This window comes from Limanda limanda, chromosome 1, assembly GCF_963576545.1.
Source record: "Limanda limanda chromosome 1, fLimLim1.1, whole genome shotgun sequence".
NCBI classification, from domain to species: Eukaryota; Metazoa; Chordata; class Actinopteri; order Pleuronectiformes; family Pleuronectidae; genus Limanda; species Limanda limanda.
In genome coordinates, this window is record NC_083636.1 from 17,724,959 (window position 1) to 17,748,911 (window position 23,953).

General features: G+C 41.3%; 3 protein-coding genes across 3 annotated transcripts; all 3 read left to right on the forward strand.

Moving 5' to 3' along the window:
* Positions 1-1,123: 1,123 nt before the first annotated feature.
* On the forward strand, positions 1,124-11,754 carry scyl2 (SCY1 like pseudokinase 2). The gene is made up of 18 exons (XM_061069920.1): positions 1,124-1,255; positions 2,426-2,623; positions 3,279-3,436; positions 3,811-3,955; positions 4,454-4,603; positions 4,722-4,943; positions 5,117-5,233; positions 5,338-5,463; positions 5,589-5,765; positions 6,252-6,374; positions 6,523-6,636; positions 6,806-6,938; positions 7,058-7,176; positions 7,903-8,003; positions 8,273-8,342; positions 8,460-8,543; positions 8,635-8,757; positions 8,852-11,754. The coding sequence occupies exons 2-18, from the start codon at positions 2,447-2,449 to the stop codon at positions 9,479-9,481; spliced, it is 2,769 nt and encodes a 922-aa protein (XP_060925903.1). The 5' UTR covers positions 1,124-1,255; positions 2,426-2,446; the 3' UTR covers positions 9,482-11,754.
* Positions 11,755-16,414: 4,660 nt separating this feature from the next.
* Positions 16,415-17,533, forward strand: LOC133009256 (4-galactosyl-N-acetylglucosaminide 3-alpha-L-fucosyltransferase 9-like). The gene has a single exon (XM_061076701.1). It carries the CDS (start codon positions 16,415-16,417, stop codon positions 17,531-17,533), a length of 1,119 nt encoding a protein of 372 aa, XP_060932684.1.
* A 2,262-nt stretch (positions 17,534-19,795) lies between these two features.
* Positions 19,796-21,118, forward strand: LOC133008594 (4-galactosyl-N-acetylglucosaminide 3-alpha-L-fucosyltransferase 9-like). The gene is made up of 2 exons (XM_061075827.1): positions 19,796-19,934; positions 20,142-21,118. Exons 1-2 carry the CDS (start codon positions 19,796-19,798, stop codon positions 21,116-21,118), a joined length of 1,116 nt encoding a protein of 371 aa, XP_060931810.1.
* Positions 21,119-23,953: the final 2,835 nt, after the last annotated feature.

The window sequence follows — 23,953 nt, forward strand, 5'->3', positions numbered from 1 at the left end:
TGTAGCTTGCTATGTTGCATTTGGAAAAAAAACACTAATTTAGCTGAAGCTTAACACAAGATGTAAATTGTTTTTGTTAGAGATGAAGCACAATTTTTTCCTCCTGAGAATGAATATGAGATGTGTGAGTGTTAAGCTTACAGGAGCTCAGGTTAATATGCAGTTTATTATTTTAATGGGGATTTTAGTCGCACTAACTTGGTCAAATATGTTGGAGTTTTAACTTTGTAGGGTTTTACCTGAACGATGATTATTAAAAGGCTAATAATCTAATCTTTGGTGAAGCACAGTACCTCAGCATCTTTTGTTCCGTGTGCCAACACTAAAATCATGTTAGAATGCACTTTATAATGCTGAAACATGCTTTGTTTTCTGTCCAAATAAAATGTGTAGTTGATCCACACAAAAAGACGTTTCCATTCAATTATTTAGTGAATGAATATCCTCCTCCTTTAGAATATTTCATCTATATGTCTTCTGGTTATTCCCTGATCTCGGTTGCTTACTAAATGCGACCGTGCCCTTGCTGTTAGAGCCCGATACTGGTCAGCGTCCTAGTCTTTGACCTCTCTTCTTAAAACATTTTCTATCGCAGAGCTTCTTCTAGCTCTATCATCTCCATTTTGTTTTGACAGCTGTCCTTTTAATCTTTACTTTTTTAAAGAAAAGTGCTATCTAATATGAACGTATTATTCTATTGTAATAATGGTGTATAGTCACGAATTTACCGAATGTTGTGCTGACCAATAACAAATATAAATATAATGACGGAACCAGCTATTAAAATATATGATAAACACAGGGTCACTATACAATTGTAGCTAATTTTGAAGTTTTATCCCGACCAGGCAAATTTCCAGGCAAGAAATTAAAGAAATCACAAAACAGTAGAATAATAGTTAAATCGGACAACGATAGTTAATGACTCAGCTATTTGTGATTATATGACATGAGGATATAAATTTATGCTGTATTAAAAAAAATGCACATCCTTATAGTACAAGTGAAAGTGTAACAACCGTGAATAATTGCAGATATTACACGTGAGGAGTTTTTGCACATTTATTTATTTTGATGACGTCGATGCACCTGACGCCATGGAAAGAACCCGGAAGTGGGGTTGTTAGCTCCTCAACGCGCTAACCAAGCTAGCTCCTGTCGTCTGCGGCTGGAAGACATGGGGGCTGTGTGTATCCGCCATCACTGACAAGAAGCCTCACGTTACAAACCACCTGACAGACATTTTCCCACTAAGGCAAGTGGAGAAGGAGGAGGGACGGGGGGGGGGGGTATTGTTGTTGATGACAGTAACGCCACTGTCGTACCTGCGCGTTCCGGGCTAGCTAGCTTGGCTACGTGGTCTAATGTGTGGGTAGAGGCTAACGTCGAGGTGTGTGTGTCTGCCGGACGTGACAGTCACGGACACACAATGCAGGGTTAACACGTTAAGATGTGGTTGAAGCGACCTGTTGAAACACGCTAAAGTTAGCAACCCGGGTTAGATAACCTGCCTCCTGGTGGCTAACGTGCTAGCCACTGTGCTAAGGTAGGCTCTGCGGTGAGATGACCAACTCTGTTAAGTGGTTAGTTAAGGGAATTGACACTAAGCCCTTGTAAGACAACTTGTTTAATGATTTATTGAAAAAGACTGCAGGAAGTCTATGATTTTACTTTGCATGCACTTGTCACTTTGACTTCACACTTGCATCCTCTGCTGTGTATAGTATGCATGTTTTTACATCGAGCTCTCCCACTTTGCTCGAATCTAATCAACTCAATATGTCTTCTCTTCTTTTATTACTTTACATAAATAATAATAATAAAAACTATTTATTTAGCACCTTTCAAAACACAGTTACAAGGTGCTTCATTAGAAATGAACAAAACTGGGGTAAGAAACGCTGACATAAATGCCTGACAGCATCAGATTGAGCCATGCATATTAATAGACTGCATATTTTTTAGATATAAAGCGTATTCAGCCTTGTTTCTATGTAGTTAAATACACATTAAAGCACGAAAAGCCTATTCAAGGCAGTTAAAAATAAGTTGTTGCCATTATTGTTACTGTCGGTCATGTTCTTTTGTCTGACTTCCTGTTCCCTCAAATTCTATCAAGTACTCTGAAATATTGTGAAAGAGATACTTCACTGTGGTGTGCATGAGTTTCCCCTGAAACATTTAATATTTCTGAGGACAGGTCGTCCGATTATGACGCATATTCTCCTTAGCTTAAGCTGGACGCTGACTGGAACTTTAAGGTGCACATTTTTAAGCAGGTTTCCTGGATTGCATGTTGAGTGGATTGTTTGGCTTTTGTTAGGCTGTTAAAAAGGGTTCCGCTGCAGCTGTCTTCATCAGTGACTGCAAAACCTGGTTTATAACTCTTTAGATAAACTGCATTTTTCTCTCCCTCACTCCTCAGCTGCCAGGTAAAGGCCCGAACATGGAATCCATGCTTAACAAGCTTAAAAGCACTGTCACTAAGGTGACAGCAGATGTCACCAGCGCTGTCATGGGCAACCCGGTGACACGAGAGTTTGAGGTTGGACGACATATCGCCAGCGGGGGTCCTGGAATGTGCTGGAGAATCTACAATGGCACCAAGAAGTCCACCAAACAGGTGAGTGTTAATATCCGCCGCTGGAGCAGATCAACTCCAACTTTATTCTGCTATGTGAACGCCTGGCGTCTAGAAATGCTGCTAGAAAAGTCTAGAAATGCTGCTGGCCCTGTTTTAGTTTGAAACCTCAGGGGCTGCATTTTAGTACAAACAGGCAGAAGATGTTTGGAAACAATGATGTAGAAACTCAGCTGCTTGTTGATTGGGTCTATTCGGTCATGACGCAACCTTCCCTGATCCGTCAGGTTCCTATCACGTGACCCCCTTGGGTAAGAACCCACTGGCATTTGCCTCAACTACCAGTGTAGAACGTAACAAGAATGATCAATTACAAGTGTGGCTGAGTCTGTTGTATTTGCTCAAAGTTGTAGTGCAGAGAAATTCTGCATTTTACAATGATACAAGTGCTCACATGTGTAGGAGACAAGCTATTTCTCAAGCAATTTGTGAAATGTCCAGAGGGACCTGTGTGCCTTCCTGTTTACATTAACATGCGCAGTGTACGTTTTTAGGCATGTTGGTATGGAATGCGATTGAAACTGATAAAGTTGCTGGTGCTTGTGCTATAGACTATAGGTTAGAAGACAACTTTCCATACCAGAAATTACTTTGGGACTCGTTTCATACTCCTTATTGTTTGTCTTTGACCATAAAGGAAGTGGCAGTGTTTGTGTTCGAGAAGAAGGTGGTCGACAAGTATCAGAAATTCGAAAAAGACCAAATCGTTGATTCGCTGAAAAGAGGAGTGCAACAGCTGACCAGACTGCGTCATCCCCGTCTCCTGACTGTGCAGCATCCTCTGGAGGAGTCACGGTGAGGAACACACTCACACAAACACATAAATCAAGGATAAACTGAATGAGTCACAAGTCAAAGAGGGCCTTGACATTTAAGATTTAAAAAGAAAATGGGAGCAAACACATTTGTGTGCTTCGGTGTGTGATTTAGTGTGTGAACAGATGCTTGTCATGACAAACGAGGCAAAAAAGTAGTTCCTGCATAATGTATTTGCAAAATAACGTAGAGATATTCTTGTGCTTCCTTTTTTCTTCCACTGTCCTTCTTTAACTTTCGTGCAGGTCAGCTCTTACTTCACAGTTCTTGCCTTTTGGCTGTTTGTTGAATTTCTCTACATGTTCAATACATCAACCTTTAAAGTGATGTTATTCCGTGTGTGTGGCCATCAGGGACTGTCTGGCGTTCTGTACAGAGCCGGTGTTTGCAAGTCTGTCCAATGTGCTGGGCCACTGGGACAACCTGCCGAGCCCTGTGCCCAACGACATCAAGGAGTACAAGCTCTATGACGTGGAGACCAAGTATGGCTTGCTACAGGTGAGAGTGCTCAGACTCAAATAAACAAGTAAAAATAGAATAGAAACATCTCGCGAAGAAAGGCGCCTGAACACTCCTGATTTCTGTGTTGTTGTGAACGCATCTGAGCGGAGAAGCTCCTTCTGCGTTTTTCCATGTGTGAAATGCAAACTCCGGAGAAAGTCTGGACCCAATTCTCTGTACGTCCTATACCGGTTCACATAGCCAAGGGGAGTCCTTCTCTCTAGCAGAAAACACTGCGTCTGAAAAGCCTTTTTTGCACTCCTGGCTTTTCTTTGTCTACATCATCAAATCACATCACCGCCTATCTACAGTTTTTACTGTGACGTAAAGCGATTGTACAATTATAATGTTACACCCTGGCTCCCTACTTTGTTGTGACAGGGGCGAGATTGTGTCTCAAGTGCTGGGCTCTGATCTTTACCCATGTTAGTGTAGAACAATGTGCTTGTACTGTGTCTATCATACCCTGACGTTTTAATATGTCTGTCTCTTCAGATCTCGGAGGGTATGGCCTTCCTCCACAGTGGCGTGAAAATGGTTCATGGCAACCTGTGTCTAGAGAACATAATCCTCAACAAGAGTGGAGCCTGGAAAATCATGGGCTTTGACTTCAGCATCTCCTCTTCAAACCCCTCAGATGCTGAGGTATGCAGAGTTTTGTTCCCTCAGACTGGCCTGTCAGACAGGGCCTACAAGCAACTCCACCAAATGTCTCATAGTGTTGTCACATCTTTACATTCTCATATCCTCCTTTCCTCTTCAGCCCAAGTACACATGTAAAGAGTGGGAGCCCGTCCTCCCTCCACTCTGCCTCCCCAACCCTGAGTACCTGGCCCCTGAGTACATCCTGTCTGTCAGCTGCGACTCTGCCTCCGACATGTACTCACTGGGTGTGGTCATGCATGCCATCTTCAATGAGGGAAAGCCCGTTTTCAAGGTCAACAAACATGACATTTTCAAGAGCTTCAGCCGGCAGCTGGACCAGGTAAAGTAGACGTGTGCGTAATGTGGAGCTGTGACAATGGATGAAGAGTTGTGCTCTGTAAGCACAAAAATGAACATAAAATGTCACAAGACACTGTGCACGTTTGTTTTACTGTTACCAATCAACCTCCCAGTTTATGTGCTGTTCCATCATTTCTTTATTTTCCATTGTAGCTGAGCAGCATGAATCCAGCATTGCTGAACAAGATCCCCGACGAGGTGCGGGAGCACGTCAAAATGCTGCTCAGTGTCGCGCCCAATGTCCGGCCTGATGCTGACCAGATGACCAAGGTTTGCAATAATATGTACAGTCACAAATCACAAAGTATATTGTTTGCACTTGTGTTGGAACACGTTTCTTATCTTCAACATTTTCTTGGTGTCAACTTGTTCAGATCCCATTTTTTGATGATGTGGGTGCTGTCACTCTTCAGTACTTTGACACCCTTTTCCAAAGGGACAACCTACAGAAGTCTCAGTTCTATAAAGGCCTCCCCAAAGTCCTCCCTAAACTGCCCAAGGTACATGCTTGTATATATTTTGCGAAAGGAAATGTAGTGTTTATTGGGTGGAAAGGCTTTCCAATGCCCTCCAATGAAAACGCAGTATTACAGTCTGAAGTCGTTGCTTCTTCAACCTTTTGCAGAGAGTGGTGGTGTATCGAATCCTGCCGTCATTGACCTCTGAGTTTGTCAACCCGGACATGGTTCCCTTCGTGCTGCCCAATGTTCTGCTGATTGCAGAGGAGTGCACAAAGGAGGAGTACATTCGTCTCATCCTGCCTGACCTCACACCTGTTTTCAAACAGCAGGAGCCTATTCAGGTACAAAGGCATAAAACACTCACAGGAGGCTCTAGACACTGAACTGTTAAAATAAAGCATTTTTGGATAATATGTTCTAAGCTAAAACATTGTATACGTTTTGAAAGAATCCCTGCGAACAGTCGTGTTTTCTCTGGCAATCTTGTGTTTAAGGTTTCGAAAGTGAGATTAATCTGAGTGAAGAAAATTCTCTGTTTGGGCTCATTCTGTTACTTCATCAAGGCTTGTCTCTCTGTATTTTTCTTTCCATGCCACCTTAGGCTAGTAACATGGTGAGTGGTCTCTGTTGTGAATATACTTCAGTTACATCAGCTAGTGTATTTGTTGTGTTGTCCATGTTGTAGCACTAAAAAAGGCATACTAAAGCCACTGAAATCACAGACTCCACCTACTTCCACTTAACCACCATACTTTTGAGTAGAAGGGAGGACAGTGTCCTCTTGCTTTTGACTGTTAAGTTTATCTAACTGTCCCTGTGCTGTGTAGATCCTGCTGATCTTCCTGCAGAAGATGGACCTGCTGCTGACCAAAACACCGCCAGAGGAAATCAAGAACAGCGTGTTGCCTATGGTCTACAGAGCTCTTGGAGCCCCTTCTGTACAGATCCAGGTACAGGGCTGAACTTCAGTGATTTTTTTTGTCACCTGCTGCTACCCTTCGTCTCTTTGAGTGTTAATCTTGAGAGAACAGTAAGAATAGATGCTGTCCTAGGCATCATAAAAATATCATATTTCATGTCATATATGCGCCCGAGCAGGAGCTGTGCCTGAACATCATCCCCACATTTGCCAACCTGATTGACTACCCGTCCATGAAGAACTCCCTCATCCCGCGGATCAAATCAGCCTGCCTGCAGACCTCCTCGCTAGCTGTGAGTCTTGATTAGATATTTTTTGCTCCCTGTGTGCGCCTGCCTTCTCAAAAATTAGATTTCCATTGTGTTGTTATCTCTTTTAACTGTCTTTACTCTTTCCTTCTCCTCTCAATATATATTTACTTTGACTTTGTCTTAATTTGTTCTTTCCCTTGTTACTGTACAGGTACGAGTGAACTCTCTGGTGTGTCTAGGGAAGATTTTGGAATATCTAGACAAGTGGTTTGTCATTGATGAGATCCTGCCCTTCTTACAACAGATCCCCTCTAGAGAACCAGCAGTGCTCATGGGCATCCTAGGTAAAGATGACCCCCCCCATTCCACTTCCAACCAATGTGATTCAAAGAATTAGGCAACCTCTTCTTCTTCGTCTTCTTCTTAATTGTTGGTTATTTTTGATACTTTCTCCTGTCTTTAGGAATCTATAAATGCACTTTCAGCCACAAGAAGCTGGGCATTCCCAAAGAGCACCTCGCTACAAAGAGCCTGCCCCACCTGGTCTCTCTTAGTATAGACAACAACCTCAATCTGAATCAGGTACTATACAGCCTACACATTTGAAATTCGAATGTAATTAACAAAGAATCCAGTTCTGTCTTAAGCTGCTTTCACACATGCACTGAGCTCCAGAGAACCTCTGGACCTTCTCTGGAAAGGCTGTATGTGAGAATGCAAACCTCTGTGTTAGATCCTCCACAGACTTTCTGGGGAGTTTCTCCGGCCAGCCAGCAGGGTAAAAATATGCCTAATGAGCCGGTGTGAGGACAAAGCAGGACATCCTCTGCAGGTTTCACTGCGAGCGAGCGCCACGTTGATTCCATTTTTAACATGTAACAGACGCAAAAATGAAAAAACAGCACCACACATAAAGGACACCAACAAAGATGTAAAGAGAGTCTTAGGCCGACGCCCTGCGTCAATGTGCTGTAAACAAAAACAAGTGATCTCTGCAGCAGAATGAATACATTTCATCCAGCCTCTGCCTGCTGCACCACCCCTCACCTGAGCGCTCCGGAGAAATATGTGAACACTTCTGAGCACAAACTCATAACAAAGTTTGTACCCAATCCTGCTGACGCTCTCTGGAGTTCATGTCTGAAAACAGCTCCACTAACCCTAACCCTAACCCAAGCCTATGGGGTCGTGGCATTTATCTGCAAATCTGACAAGAACACATGATGTTATCTCCTATGTTTTTTTTCTATCATCTTTACAATTCAGTTTTATGCAAGTCGCATCTAATTTCATCCTCTCTATGTTTAGTTTAACTCGTTCATGGCGGTTATACGCGAAATGCTGAGTCGCATGGAGAATGAACACAAGACCAAGTTGGAGCAGCTGCACCTCATGCAGGAGCAGCAGAGGTGTGTGTGTGTATTAATTTATATCACTTTACACTGTGATTTAAACTTAAATACTTTTAACTTGGATTACTGATAAAATAGTCATAAATATTCATGGTAAACTTTCAGAAAAATTGACTTAGCCCGAGGTAATTACATCTCCAATTGAAAGCAATGAAGGTTCGATGCTGGTCACATAAATAAGTTAATTGTTTGACTAATGAAGTTTTTATAAATGAGTCTATCTATGTTCCCTTTGTTTTCTGATTTCTGATGTCTTTTTTTAACAGGAGTATAAACATTTCAAACCCAGGGAACCAACCAGAGGAGACAAAGGGCCCACCAAGCTCCGGCAACCAGGTGAGAGGTCGATTCCATGTTCAAAGATCAGAGGACACGATTATAAGATCCTGAAAGGGCTGTAAATGTCATGTTTTTAAATTGCTGTAGTGTAATCAATCAAATTCTTTCTTTCAGATTGACGATATCTTTGGCAGCACAGGGGTTAATGGAAAAGAGAATGGGTCTGCACCAGCTGCAGTAGCCTCACAGCCTAATAGGGTATGGAAATGATTCTGCACCTCATTTACACAAAATGTCCCCTTTGCTTTCCAGTTATTTCATCGTCTCTTCCCCCATGAATCCCCTCTAGATGTCTCTTACTCTTGAGGAGAAACAGCGTTTGGCTAAGGAGCAAGAACAAGCAGTCAAACTGAGGAACCAGCAGCCGTTGGCACCACAGACCATGAAACAGAACGCCACCACCAACTCACAGGTACAAACTGCACACTTCAGTGTACACTAACTCACCATTAAGCTCAAACACTGCTGATTCGTGAAGATCAATCTAACCTTATTTAATGTTGCAGACTAAAGATCTGACCAGCAGCCTTCTCAGCATGACGACCCTAAGCAGCCTGTCTTTGGCCAACACAGCACGACCAGCCCCGGTGCAGGGCAGCACCATGTCTGCCTATCCCTCCTCTAGCCCTGTGGTTGGCTCCATGGGCACCCCAGTCTCTAATGGCTTCAATGCACCTATGGGCTTCCAGACAGGGGGCATGGGGATGGGCATGCGGCCCACCGGCCCTGGCCTCTATGGCGGCATGGCTACCACGACCAGCACCCCAAACTTTGGCGCGCTGACACAGAATCACACATCCATTGGGCAGCCAAACAAAGCTCCCGACTTGTCAGCCCTGGACAGTCTTTTTACACCCAGCAAACCCAAAGTCAGCCTCAACCAAATGGGTCCCATAGCCGCACCTGCAACCAACACACCCTGGCTTAATCAGTACGGTTCTGCCCAGAACGCTCAAACTCAGATGCAGGGTATGCCAGTAGGTTCTGGAGGAGTGCCCGCTGGGTTTGGGATGCAAGCAAACCCTTTTTTCAGCCCACAGAACTTTTCTCAACCTCCTGCTGTCCCAAGTATGAACCAAAGTGGAGTTAAACATAGTGCATCTGTCAACAATGACCTCAAAGACTTATTTGGGTAAATATATGTGAACGGATGGCAGTTGAAGTATCTTATTTTAATACCTTTAGACAGAAGAGCCTCGAATTCTTACAGAAAAAGACTGATTGAATGTGAAGTTTTGGAATCCCTTCAAGGATGTTGCTGTGTGTATTTTTAAATTCAACCTGGTTTCAAATTCTCAATTTTGCTCACAATCTGCTGGCAAATTAACCTGTACCTGAGTTCAATATCTACCTGACCAGAAGGACTAAACGGTTGTGGTGGGAACTTCTTCTATACTGTGTTCTTTAAATGCTGAGGTTTTCTTACTGTTTTGTACTCAAAATTCTTGGGAGTCCAAATGGCAATGGGTTGAGATGAATCCCAACTCAGTTTATTCAGGAAGGTGTTTGTGTGCATATCATGAATGAGTGTTTTTCTCCTCTCGAACAAGCTGCAAAATAGGAATCATCCCAAAGGTGGCGCACATCTGCTCACTTTCAGGCTACTCTACCTTTCTTGTCTCCAGGCTGTTTTAGGATTCGCTGCTTGTCAAAAGGGATCAGACTGTTTTATGGCTTAAAACACAAATATACTGCATACACCAAAATGAGCCCAGTGGGAGGTGGCTTCAAGTGATGCACTGACGAGCTTGCAATGACGGATCTGCGTCCAGGAGGCTCCTCTGTGGAGACAGGGAGGGGGTGTACAAAACAAGCAGCCCAGCATATGCGGGTTAGATGGGGCAAACAAGCAGCCCCCCCATCACTTAATCTGATATTCAAGCATGTTAAAAAGGGAAAGATTGGTTTTGTCAGGTCAATGTTTCAAACCACCACTTCACCTTCTTTTGTTCACCTTCAACATTATGCAACTTTTTAACCTTAAAACAGCAGCTTCAGAAGTCATTAAAAAACCTGCGTTTATCTCCAATATCCAGTGAGGAAACTTTTTAAATATGAAGAATTCTAAACACATTGTGGCGGCTCTTCTGGTTCAGGAAGCTGGGGATCATGGGTATTATCCACCGTTCAACATGGAATAGGAGCCTAGCAGAATGAATAATCACATCTGGCTGCAGGGGGCGCTGCTGGTCACAAAATAACATAGTGTTGCTTGAACAACAAATATTGAATCAGTGTCGGTAAATGCAGTATGAGCGGTGTGTGTCTGATTGTGGGTTATGATGTGTTGACATCTATCATACCAGTGTCTTTTTAGCGAGATGCTAATTTTACAAGCGATTGAATCTTTCTTTTTTCATAGATCACATGCGCTTCTTAGGCTGCTGTGCCTTACATGGGTACGTGTGGAACTAGACAGACGGCACTCATCTGTTATTGGAGTATTAATATTTTCCCTGTTAATCAGCTGTCTGCTTTTCAAACTGCTTACTTTATCGCATGTTACTGATCTCGACCATTAAATCATTCCTGATTATTTTAGCGACAAACAACTTTTTATTTCCGCAGCTGGATTCCTTCAATTGACCATTTCTGTTGATTTTGTACAGGTAAAGATATCATTCTATATTTTGATTCCAGCACTTTTCAGTTGTCAGAGGACATGTGCTGGTGACATATTAGGAAGTGTAAATATATAGTCATTTAAAAAAGCTGTCGCTCTGTGAGGGCCCCGGCTTATTTATGTTCTGTTGATAGTGGTGAAGAGGCCTTAGATGAGTCGTGTGCAATAATCCTTCTCGGTTGTTGAGGTTGGAAATTAATTTGCTTGAGCTGCTTTATCTCCACTGACCTACAGGAACGTCATAATCTTTCTGATTTCCTAAACGTGCGTAGTGTTGATCTGTGCTCATTCTAAATCTTACACTTTTGAAATGGCACCATTTTAAGTCTTTTCGATGCACCTGGGACACAGTTTCTGCCAACAGTTATCATTAATACGCTGAAGTGTAACGTCTTCTACCGGATGAACTTTTGTATTGCCACCTATACAGGGTGAGCCGTCTCTCCAGCTGCATGGCATCTGTGGGCTCATGAATTTGGACTCTTCAGGTTCTGATAATTCCCCCATTTTTGTCATACACTGCAAAAAAACGTGTCTGAGGTTGAAATCTGTTTTATCACTAGAATCAACATGCACTGTGGTAGTTTTGATTTGAACTTTGCAGCGTGTCTCACACCCTTCCTGGCAGAAACCCCCCTGAAAACTAAAATCGTATTCTTCTACGAGATTGTTTGTAAACTACTGCTGTCAAATACGTGTTGTGTGGCCTGTGTTCTTTGTGTTGAGGTGCTGGTCTCTGAGGTGGCACAATGAAAATCTATACATATAAAGGACAAGTACACAATCTATACTCTCAGAGCATGGTCATTATTTGCACAACATTTCAGATACTGGAGCATAAGTCACTTAAACAGTCACTTAGAAACAAGCAACAGTTCATTGTCAATCCACAATTCATTTGAAACAATCTAGAATAACTGCACTGCGTTTTTTCTGCCTCCGTCAATCTACTGTTTCCGTTAACATAATTGTGTTTTTCTTATCACCAGAACACCGTTAAATTATCTTTTAAGGATCTTCTGTAGAAGTGTTACAGAAAAACAGTTCTTTGACTCTAAAAAGCCATCCCATAATTTAGCTCCCTCTATATTTAGTTAACATTTTTAACATATCTTTATTCAATATATTTATCTGTACTCTACTCATTTTCAAAACAGGTAATTTTAAATGGTTGTGGTAAAATGGTTCAACACCCCCCCCAAACGCAGCAATTCCGACTGGTTTAACCGATCTTCACAAATTCGGTAAGCACGTGTGTCATGACCGGACATAATAAAAGTCCCCAAGAAAGGCCTCCTCGTCCTCCTCATCCTGCTCCTCATGCAGCATCTTTAAGACCATGTCAACCGTAAGTCTGAAATGATTGGGACCAGCCATATTGAAACACTGGATGAAGAAAATCAAAAGCATATTTTCAAATGCATATCAATCAGTCTATTAAGTTATGGATAGCCAGCCAGAAAATAAGCTATTCAGCTAACACAAAGTTAATATTGCACATATCTCTCTTTCTCACTAGGAATAGATTGTAAAATAAAAGTGAAATGAATGGTAGGTGATACTGTATGGGTCATTTTTGACCCATGTGTGTAAAAGTGAGGTAGAAATACATACAAATATTTTGCATATTTTGCAAAGGAAGCCTGTCTGCTATGTAAATTACATATTTACATTGGCTCAGGCAGGTGAAAAAGGGGAAGTAGAGGAGATTATTTTGACTGCAGCCTAGATCTGATAAACTGAAATTTGATTCCCACTAGGTGAAGTGCACAGAGCCTCAACATATGCTCTTTTTTCCCCTTAAAATGTAAGTGTTTTTCTAAATCAATTGTTATATATCGTGTCCTTTATTGTCAATCTCATCTAGAGGCCATATCCAGTTAGGGTTAGTGGAGGTGGACGCTCAGCCTGATACTCTTTTCTTGATTTGGACGTGGCCATTTGGCTACAAATTCGATCTCAGCTGCGATATGTTCAAATATAAAGGATGCCGCCTTGACCGATGACAAGTCTCTTTACCACGAAGCCCACGGGGTTTTCATCCACCACAGGGACATTCATGGAAATCTGGGAAACTTGCCGAGTGACCCACGTCCGTGGTTTCAGAAATGGGTTTGGATGAACATGGAGTCACCTTCAAACTGTGGAAAATTATCCGGACTTTATAACTTGTTCAACTTGACATCCTGTTATCGCTCAGATTCACATATCCCAGTGCCTTTTGGGCATTTGGTGCCACAAACATCTAAGGTGGAGAGTTTCCAGCTGCCAACCAAGGACAAGTTGGTCTGTTGGATCGTGAGCAACTGGCATGAGGGGCTCATAAGAATTCAGTACTACAATGAACTAGTCTTCCTTGGTTCTTCCTCGATAGTGCGCAGGCGTAGTCCACCCTTATGGCATTGGAATAACGAAGTGATGAGCAGCTCCGTTTTGCTCCTCTGATGGTTGCTAGGCTAAATGTTCACTTCCTGACCAGCCTTGACAAAGCTGACGCTTTGTGGGTCAGTGGTGTTGTTCATTGGAGTAAAGAATATTGGGTTCCTGCTCTATCGGCTGTATGTTCTGTTTGTGTAAACATTTGAAACTTCTAAACCAAATCAACGTCACTCTGTCTGTCCCTCAGAACCTGGGACAGCTGCTTGAACTCTGTGTGATGTCGAATGAAGCTAAGGTAGTTATGCTTTTATATAAAAAGTTAGAAATAAGAACAAGTAAAAGATTCATGATTAACACCAAGCAGCAACGGTTATCAAGAGTAATTTGTGTGAAGGCCATATATCTTGCCCGAACTGCTCCTGCCCCAACCCTCCTTTAATTTGTTTAGAGTTTCAGTTCTAATGCCATCTTCACAGACATAGACTCACAGACAAGCTAACATTTTAAATCCCAACAGGGGGTCTTTAACACAACAAGACGGGGGTCTTAGGTGCTGGTAAGCATCGACAAACGGATCTCTGAGACAAATGTTTCATGCCAGGAGTCACTCAAGGCGTCTGAGCAGATGGACCCACAGGTTATTGTATTGTAAACGACATAGATGGAGAATGGACGTCTGATCACTGTGATCGGACATCAAGGAAGCTGATTAGATAACCTTATGCTCCACGGGAGGAGGAGCTTGTCGTGTATTAATGTGTTGATTCTCCAGAGCTCTGTGCCCATTGTGTAATATCTTTCTCGAGGATTGCACCTTGGGCCCATCTGCGGATGTGAATTAAACTTACAGAGAGATAATTGTATAACTTTGTCCTTGAAAGTTCCATGACATTAACACATTTTTATTACATTTTCAAATAGTAGATCCTGCAACAAAGCTCCTGCTTCATATCTTTAATACAGTTGATTTTCTATTCTATACTGTTATTTTTACAAATGAATCCAACCAATCATTCCTCTGTTCTAATCCCTTTAGAGTGGGCAACACTTTCAAAAGATGCTGATGCAATTTACATTTAATGCATGGGCAGAACATTTAGGTGAAATAAGGTTTTGTGCACTTTATTGTGAAGTGTGTAAATGGGCTTTCAGTGAATGATTGCAGAAACACAAGGTGCACTTGCAATGAAAACCAAGACAGAACAAGTGCACTTTAAAAGTAGAATATCACAGGATGAGTACTTCTTTTACGGCCCAACAATCTCCCTATCACACCACATTTAAATTCCCTAGATCCTCTGATTTATTTTGAGACACGCAGGAATCTGTCGAGTAGGTTTTCTGTAAATAAACAAACCAACCACCAAAGAAAATGTATTTTATCTTGTTGCTTTGGAAAAACTGAGCAAATCTTATTCTCTTTGCCATTAAAGGTCACACAAACGAAAGATTATTCAGTGTCTTTTTGATTTAAGGTAATGTTTCAGGTATATGCTGCCACACATAAAAATCAAACGATTAAATCAGGTGGTTTCAATTTTGGGGCTCTGTTGGCTCAGGCAGGTGAGGATTATTTTTTGACTTTCTGACTGCAGCCTCAATCTGTTAAACTGAACTTGAATTGTTCTTGTGACACAGTTAACTTTACAGACATCAGAGAGGGTCACGTCATGGAGGTACTGTACAATCCTCAGAACCTGTTTAACCTGTCCACCTTTGACACTAAGGGAAGTGGACAGATCATCAACAAGTTTTTTTTCTTCTGAATAACCTGTTACAGGTCAAGTCCCTTATTGTTAATACATTACCTAGCGGCCACACCCAGCTGGTAAAACATTTACCTTTTGCCGGAGTCCAGTTACAATGTGGGCACTGCCATAAAAACATAAACAGAGTCTTTTGTGCACAATCAGGTGACCGTACTGAAATTACTGTTGTCAGAGTGACGTGCCAGATAGGCAAATAAAACCGAGCGACATTTTCTATCTACCTGTGCTTTTCTACACCAAGGTGAGACTGCTTCTTTGTGCTCTAGCTTTACCTTAATGGAGTAACCGTAAAATCACCGTAAAAACTCCTTCCCAGGAGTTATTTTTAGTTTGTAAATTGTGCCGAACAAAGCTATGATTGAGAACATACAGAGGATAAATTGAGTCTGTTCAGATTATATGTTCATCCGTTTTATGGAACTGAAAGACAGAAAAAAGCATTTTCCCATTTTGCTTTTGATTTAAAATGTAATTTGAGTTCAATGTTAGACTTAAAAAGCACTTGAAATGTTTTAAAACATGTCTGACACCAGTATAAATTGTTAGGTTTAATAATGCATTTTTCTAGTTATTAGTTACTCCTATTATTGTTTGGTCATTTGTGTTTGATGCACTTGAAAGCACACACGATCTTTGTTCTCTGCTAGACATACGTAAGGTGCTTCATCTTACTCATGAAGGGACACACCTTGTCCCTTTCCTCAAAGAAAAGAACAACTCTTTATTAGATTCTGTGCTTTTATTCTTAGTTTGTTGGAAATCTGGCTTTTGTGCAACAAATGTTGAGGCTTAAAGACTTCAGGAGTCAAAATGTGTAAAGAAGTTCGATACAGGCAGGCAGACGAACAGAAAAGTAAAAAAAATAGTTAAAAGAACTGAGCTGAAGCAGGAGGTGAGACTGGGGGAGAGTGACAGACACACAGAGGCTGGAGTGATTTGGACAAACGATAGGTTTAATATTACTAAACTTAAATAAACAGACAACCAGCGCTCTGTAGCAGCGGTGACCAGGACTCATCCCCATCAAGGATGTTGTTGTTTGCACTTTGCACTAGTTTACATCAACAGCAGAAATGATAACATAGAGAAATGTCAATAAAAAAACACGACACATCCAAATTCAAACATTCATGTAACTCAGTAGCTGTTAAAGACAGATTTAGAAATTGAGATAAAAAGTTTGGTAATATATTGACTGATTAATGGGCTCAAAATCAAGCTTTAGTAACAACCTGTGAATGCTGAAAATGTTCAAATTAAAAATAATACACCACCTTTTTTCTCTCCAGAGGTGAGCCATGTCCCTCTCAAGCTGCCAGACGACTCGTCAGCGGCAAATTATCTCCGGCTGCTTCCTGTTGGTGTGTTTCCTGGTCGTTTTTATTACATACTACAAGCCAGAAATTGAGTTCCCGGATTTTCGTGATTATCTGAAGAGAGGCAATCATTCTTGTGAGTGCCCTGTGGAAGCACCTAGCGATGGTCCCCAGCAGATCCAGGACGTGGAGATGGACGCTGAGCCTGATACTCTTCTCTTGATTTGGACGTGGCCATTTGGCTCCAAATTCGATCTCACCTGCGATATCTTCAAATATAAAGGATGCCGCTTGACCGATGACAAGTCTCTTTACCACGAAGCCCACGGGGTTTTCATCCACCACAGGGACATTCATGGAAATCTGGGAAACTTGCCGAGAGAGCCACGTCCCTGGTTTCAGAAATGGGTTTGGATGAACATGGAGTCACCTACACATTGTGCAAAATTACCAGGACTTGATAACTTGTTCAACTTGACATCCTGTTATCGCTCAGATTCACATATCCCAGTGCCTTATGGGCATTTGGTGCCACAAAAATCTGAGGTGGAAAGTTTCCAGCTGCCAACCAAGGACAAGTTGGTCTGTTGGATCGTGAGCAACTGGCATGAAGGGCTCATAAGAATTCAGTACTACAATGAACTGAAAAAACACATCCAGATAGACACTTATGGGAGGGCTTTTGGCAAAAATTTGGATGATAAAAACTATATCAACATATTATCTAGTTGTAAATTCTACCTCTCCTTTGAAAACTCTCAGCACACAGATTATATCTCAGACAAGTTATTCGATCCCATGAGACTGGGAACTGTACCCGTAGTTCTGGGCCCTATAAGAGAAAACTACGAGGACCATGTCCCAGGAGACTCTTTCATTCATGTCGATGACTTTTCCACTCCAAAGGAGCTGGCAGAGAGGCTCCTTCACCTAGGCCAGGATACGATGGAATACATGAGATTCTTTGACTGGAAAAAGAGGTATAGAATTCATCAGTCTAGGTTCGGCAGAGACCATGCCTGCAAAGCTTGTCGTTACTTACAAGAAAACAGAGGATACCAGGCTAGTCATTCTCTTTCCAAGTGGTTTTGGGATAAATAGCACTAAGTATAAGAGCATTGATCAAATTATCTTTTCATTTGGTTCACTGATGAGAATGAGCTTGAGGGAATTTCTTTGGTGAAGGAATCATAATATTAACTGGATTTTACCCAGGACCTAGTATTTCTTATAAAGGTTTTCACCCCTGTCAGTTTGGTTCGTAGAAGGGTGAGGTCTGGGCCACGGAAGAACTCATTCACTTCTGGGGAGATTTTAGGGGGCGGATCACGAAAAAAATATTCACCCTCTTTAACATGCATGACTGGGTGTGTTTACAAATCTTATGTGAATATCTTAAGAAATTGTGGATATTTAAGAAATGTGAACCGGGATGTGAAAGGATCTATATTTTTTAACATGCTTGTCTAAGTGGATGACCCTCTACTGTATTTGGCACAAGTAAAAACGACCTGCTAAGGAAATAAAATATAGGTCAAATTACCTCAAACAGTTTCTGCCAGTTTTTTTCCTTCTGTCCTTTGTGGAGTCTCAGACATATTAAGTTTCATTCAGGTATTAAATGGAGCGATGTCTGCGAGCTACTTCAGGCAGCCAACTCGAGCTGCGCTGCTCCAACCATGTGACACACCTCACTCCCGACAACCATCTAATACACACCCACCTTATCAGGTGGTCATTTTAAGCAGAGAGAAAGGTCCCATCATCCACTTTGCTCCCACTGCCTCTGCAGTATTGCTACCAGTTGTTTCAGCCCCTCTACCACCCAAGCATCCACCTGTAGGCTCTGACGGGGGGGCGGGGGGGGGGGGGGTTACAAGTATTTGCTGATCACTCCCATCATTGTTATCATAAGGGGGAGTGACTAAGTTGGAGCCTAGATGACAAACATTAAACCTGTTCTGATTCTGCAATAAATGTTTGACGGTGACTTGACCTACTGAATTCTTGTTATTTCCTTTCCACCATTCACATGTGATCGTTGTTCTTGGACGCTTCAGGAAAGTACCAGCTTGTCCAGAATCAAAGGACATTTTAGACTCTGCGTTTACAGCATTTCAGACAAACATTGAGCAATATTACATTTTTTAAGAAACTTTTTTTTCTACTTCAAGGTGAGATTGTTGCTCTCTTCCTCTTATTCAATGGATCCTGGTGGTGGTTACAGAAGTGTCTGTAAATTGTGCTGAACAAATGGTTTGTTAGTTAATAAATTTCCTTATAGATTACTAATACATTTTTAGTTTTACAAGAATTTCCCTTTTTACTTAAGAAGCTTGTTTGGAAGACATTTTTATTACGTTTTCAAATGTTAGATCCTGCAACAAAGCTCCTGCTTCATATATTTTATACAGCTGATTTTCTATTCTATACTGTTATTTTTTCAAATGAATCCAACCAATCATTCCTCTGTTCTAATCCCTTTAGATGTATGTATGGTGGGCAACACTTTCAAAAAATGCTGATGCAATTTACATTTAATGCATGCGCAGAACATTTAGGTTAAATTAGGTTTTGTGCACTTTATTGTGAAGTGTGTAAATGGGCTTTCAGTGAATGATTGCAGAAACACAGGGTAGCACTTGCAATGAAAACCAAGCCAGAACAAGTGCACTTTAAAAGTAGAATATCACAGGATGAGTACTTCTCCTACGGCCCAACAATCTCCCTATGAAAACACATTTAAATTCTGTAGATCCTCTTTTTATTTGGCAGCGAATAAGGCTTTCCAGACAATAGAGATGGTGAGTTCATGGAGAAACTGTACAATCCTCAGAACCTGTTCAACCTGTCCACCTTAGGCCAACAAAGGGAAGTGGAGAGATTATTAAAAAGTTTTCTGAATAACCTGTTACAGATCGCGTCCTTTATTGTCAAAACATAACCTAGCATCCACACTTTGCGGAAACATCTACTTTTGGCCTGAGTCCAGTTGCAATTTTTCGCACTGCAGTGAAAGCATAAGAAAGTATTTGTGTACAACCAGGTGGCAGGAGCCAAATGGCTGCGGTGACCAGGACTCATCCCCATCACTGATGTTGTCGTTTGCACTTTGCACTAGTTTACATCAACAGCAGAAATGATAACATAGAGAAATGTCAATTAAAAAACATCACACATCCAAATTCACACATTCCTGTAAATCAGTAGCTGTTAAAGGCAGATTTATAAATTGTATTAAGAAGTTATATAATATATTGTCTGATTAGTGGGCTCAAAATCAAGCTTTAGTATTAACCTGTGAATACAGAAATGTTCAAATTAAAAATAAAACACAACCTTTTTTCTCTCCAGAGGTGAGCCATGTCCCTCTCAAGCTGCCAGACGACTCTTCAGCGGCAAATTATCCCCGGCTGCTTCCTGTTGGTGTGTTTCCTGGTCGTTTTTTTTACATACTACAAGCCAGAAATCGAGTTCCCGGATTTTCGTGATTATCTGAAGAGAGGCAATCATTCTTGTGAGTGCCCTGTGGAGGCACAGACCCAGGGCTCAGACCCAAACCATTCCTCGGAGCAGCACGTGGAAGCAGAGACCCAGGGCTCAAACCCAAACCATTCCTCGGAGCAGCTAATGGAAGCACAGACTCAGGACTCAAACCAGAACCATTCCTCGGAGCAGCATGTGGAAGCACAGACTCAGGACTCAAACCAGAACCATTCCTCGGAGCAGCATGTGGAAGCACCTACCGATGGACCCCAGCAGATCCAGGACGCGGGGGTGGACGCTGAGCCTGATACTCTTCTGTTGATTTGGACGTGGCCATTTGGCTACAAATTCGATCTCAGCTGCGATAAGTTCAAATATAAAGGATGCCGCTTGACCGATGACAAGTCTCTTTACCAGGAAGCCCACGGGGTTTTCATCCACCACAGGGACATTCATGGAAATCTGGGAAACTTGCCGAGAGAGCCACGTCCCTGGTTTCAGAAATGGGTTTGGATGAACATGGAGTCACCTACACATTGTGCAAAATTACCAGGACTTGATAACTTGTTCAACTTGACATCCTGTTATCGCTCAGATTCACATATCCCAGTGCCTTATGGGCATTTGGTGCCACAAACATCTGAGGTTGAGAGTTTCCAGCTGCCCACCAAGGACAAGTTGGTCTGTTGGATCGTGAGCAACTGGCATGAGGGGCACAAAAGAGTTCAGTACTACAACGAGCTGAAAAAACACATCAAGATAGACACTTATGGGAAGGCTTTTGGCAAAAATTTAGATCAACAAAACTATATCAACATATTATCTAGTTGTAAATTCTACCTCTCCTTTGAAAACTCTCAGCACAAAGATTATATCACAGAGAAGTTATTTAATCCCATGGGACTGGGAACTGTACCCGTAGTTCTGGGCCCTATAAGAGAAAACTACGAGGACCATGTCCCAGGAGACTCTTTCATTCATGTCGATGACTTTTCCACTCCAAAGGAGCTGGCAAAGAGGCTCCTTCACCTAGGCCAGGATACGACGGAATACATGAGATTCTTTGACTGGAAAAAGAGGTATAAAGTGGTAGATACACAGTTCGGCAGAGACCATGCCTGCAAAGCTTGTCATTACTTACAAGAAAACAGAGGATACCAGGCTAGTCATTCTCTTACAAAGTGGTTCTGGGATCAATAGCACTAAATATAAGAGCATTGATCAAACTATCTTTTCATTTGGTTCACTGATGAGAATGGGCTTGAGGGAACTTCTTTGGTGAAGGAATCATAATATATAAGATTTTAATTAAGGGGGCCGATCAAGGGGGAAACAAATTCACCTTTGTGTTCACAAATCTTATGTGAATATCTTAAGAAATTGTTTATATTTATGAAAGGTGAACCGGGATCAACTTGATGCAGATATGGATGTATACTCTCTAAATTTGAACAAATGTCAAACAGATCCATGTTGTGGTGGTGGAATCTAAAGTAAGATGCGAAATACAAACTGATAAATATATTTTGTTGAATGTGTCTTTGTGTGCATCTTTCACAACGAGGTAACATCCTCACATCCTTCATGACACTTTTACATTATAATCTTGATTACGGTTGTTCTACATTTCTTTCATTCTGACTGTTTCCCTCATAAGTTTGTCAAGCAGTTTGGAATGCAGTGCAGCAGAATCATCATCAGGTTCTCTACATCATCGACAGTCTCCTTTAAACAGATTCTGATTGTTGTCTGTAAACCTCTTTCCTTCACTCTTGCAAGGCCTAAAAAGAAGAACAATAAGTCAATTGTTTTTTTTATCTAGATTTTTTGGTACTTACTTATTTACTCCTATTTACAAAGGAGAAGAAAATCTGGTAAATTGTACTCTAAACACGACTGTAATTGTCCATTAGAAATACGTGATAAGTGCTCTTTTTTAAAACAGCATTAAACTTCAATTTCCTCAGAAGTGCACTTTCAGAGTTGTGCAGTATGATATTTCAAATACATGTACAACCATTTGAATGAAGATAGATTTTGAGATATTGAGCCGAGTGAGTATTTCCCAGTACATTAGAGAGTAGAGATTTTAATATGCCCCAGTAGGAAAGATCCATCCACATAAAGTATAACAAAAATAATGAGGACTGAATGTCATCGAGCGACCTCATTTGGATGGTCCTGGTGTTGTGGGGGCTTACTGGGACAAAGACAGGGAAATAATAAGTAGTAGTGGTAGTAATATTAGTTTGCTAGTAGTAAAATAGATCCTCCAATTGTTTCATAAAGCACCTTTAGAAGTGCAACATATATTGCTTATATTAGAGACTCTGGTCCCATCTAGTGGCCTTTTTAACACATCACAGTATAGTAAAAGTATTAATATTGTAGACTTAAGTACTATAAATGAAAAATAAATATTATTTAAAAAACATAATGGCTGAATTTCATTTAGCTGCTTCAGTGTCCTGCTGTTCATGCAATGTAACTGGCACACAGTCATGGCTTACTAATAAAGAATTAGTAGTAGAAGTATAGCTAGTATAGCTATATACTAAATGCATTACATTCATACTTTTTTTTTCAATTATAAAAAACAAAGTAGGAATAATGTCTCTCTGCCAATCAGTGCATTCTCTGTCTTACTCTAAATGTAACCAGTTCATCTCTCAGTCCAAGTGACAACAGATCAAAAGTTGACAGAGGATGGATTCAGATGCACGTCTCAGTGTAATCATGTGTTGTGGTGAGGTGTGATTTAATACACGTGCATTGAGTCCTGAGCAACAGCTATACAATAGTCACAAACAAGTCATATCTCCAGCGGTAAATTATCTTTTAGCATCTTTTGTAACAGGATATTATTGAACAACAGTTCTTTGACATCTGTGAAAAGCCATCCCATAATTTAGCTCAACCCTAATCTAGTTGAAATATGACCTCTACTCATGAGAAATCTATAGTAGGATGAAGATGTAACAGATACCTCCCATTGCACTTAACAATCACATGTTTCAATATTAAAATTTATCACAAACTTCATGATCAGACTTATTTATAAACAGAAGGTTTCCAAGCAAACATTTTAGCCTCAGGGTAAAATTCAACCAGAAACTGGCTCAGATTGTATTTATTCCTACGTTTTATTTAATTAAATTTTTTGTGGAAAGGATATTTTTTAACAACATGTTTGTTTAAGTGGCTGACCCTCTACTGTATTTGGCATGAGTAAAAACGACTTGCTAAGGAAATAAAATACAGGTCAAATTACCTCAAACCGTTTCTGCAAGTTTTTTTTCCTTCTATCCTTTGTGGAGTCTCACACATGTTAACTTTCATTCGGGTGTTTAATGGAGCGATGCCTGCGAACTAGTTCAGGCAGCCAACTCGAGGTGCGCTGCTCCAACCATGTGACACACACATGTGTCACACCTCACTCCCGACAACCATCTAATACACACCCACCTTATCAGGTGGTCATTTTAAGCAGAGAGAAAGGTCCCATCATCCCCTTTGCTCCCACTGCCTCTGCAGTATTGCTACCAGTTGTTTCAGCCCCTCTACCACCCAAGCATCCACCCTGTAGGCTCTGGCGGGGGGGCGGGGGGGGGTTACAAGTATTTGCTGATCACTCCCATCATTCCCGTGTTATCATAAGGGGGAGTGACTAAGTTGGAGCCTAGATGACAAACATTAAACCTGTTCTGATTCTGCAATAAATGTTTGACGGTGACTTGACCTACTGAATTCTTGTTATTTCCTTTCCACCATTCACATGTGATCGTTGTTCTTGGACGCTTCAGGAAAGTACCAGCTTGTCCAGAATCAAAGGACATTTTAGACTCTGCATTTACAGCATTTCAGACAAACGTTGAGCAATATTACATTTTTTAAGAAAGTTTTTTTTCTACTTCAAGGTGAGATTGTTGCTCTCTTCCTCTTATTCAATGGATCCTGGTGGTGGTTAAAGAAGAGTCTGTAAATTGTGCTGAACAAATGGTTTGTTAGTTAATACATTTCCTTATAGATTGCTAA

What these genes read in the sequence shown, in the direction of transcription:
- scyl2 (XM_061069920.1), top strand. Translation starts at nt 2,447, where the DNA reads ATGGAATCCATGCTTAACAAGCTTAAAAGCACTGTCACTAAGGTGACA. An exon ending in CAAACCCCTCAGATGCTGAG is followed by an intron (nt 4,604 to 4,721) that starts GTATGCAGAGTT and finishes TTTCCTCTTCAG; the next exon opens with CCCAAGTACACATGTAAAGA. An exon ending in TCCTCCCTAAACTGCCCAAG is followed by an intron (nt 5,464 to 5,588) that starts GTACATGCTTGT and finishes AACCTTTTGCAG; the next exon opens with AGAGTGGTGGTGTATCGAAT.
- LOC133009256 (XM_061076701.1), top strand. Translation starts at nt 16,415, where the DNA reads ATGTCCCTCTCAAGCTGCCAGACGACTCGTCAGCGGCAAATTATCTCC.
- LOC133008594 (XM_061075827.1), top strand. Translation starts at nt 19,796, where the DNA reads ATGTCCCTCTCAAGCTGCCAGACGACTCTTCAGCGGCAAATTATCCCC. An exon ending in TTTTCGTGATTATCTGAAGA is followed by an intron (nt 19,935 to 20,141) that starts GAGGCAATCATT and finishes AGGACTCAAACC; the next exon opens with AGAACCATTCCTCGGAGCAG.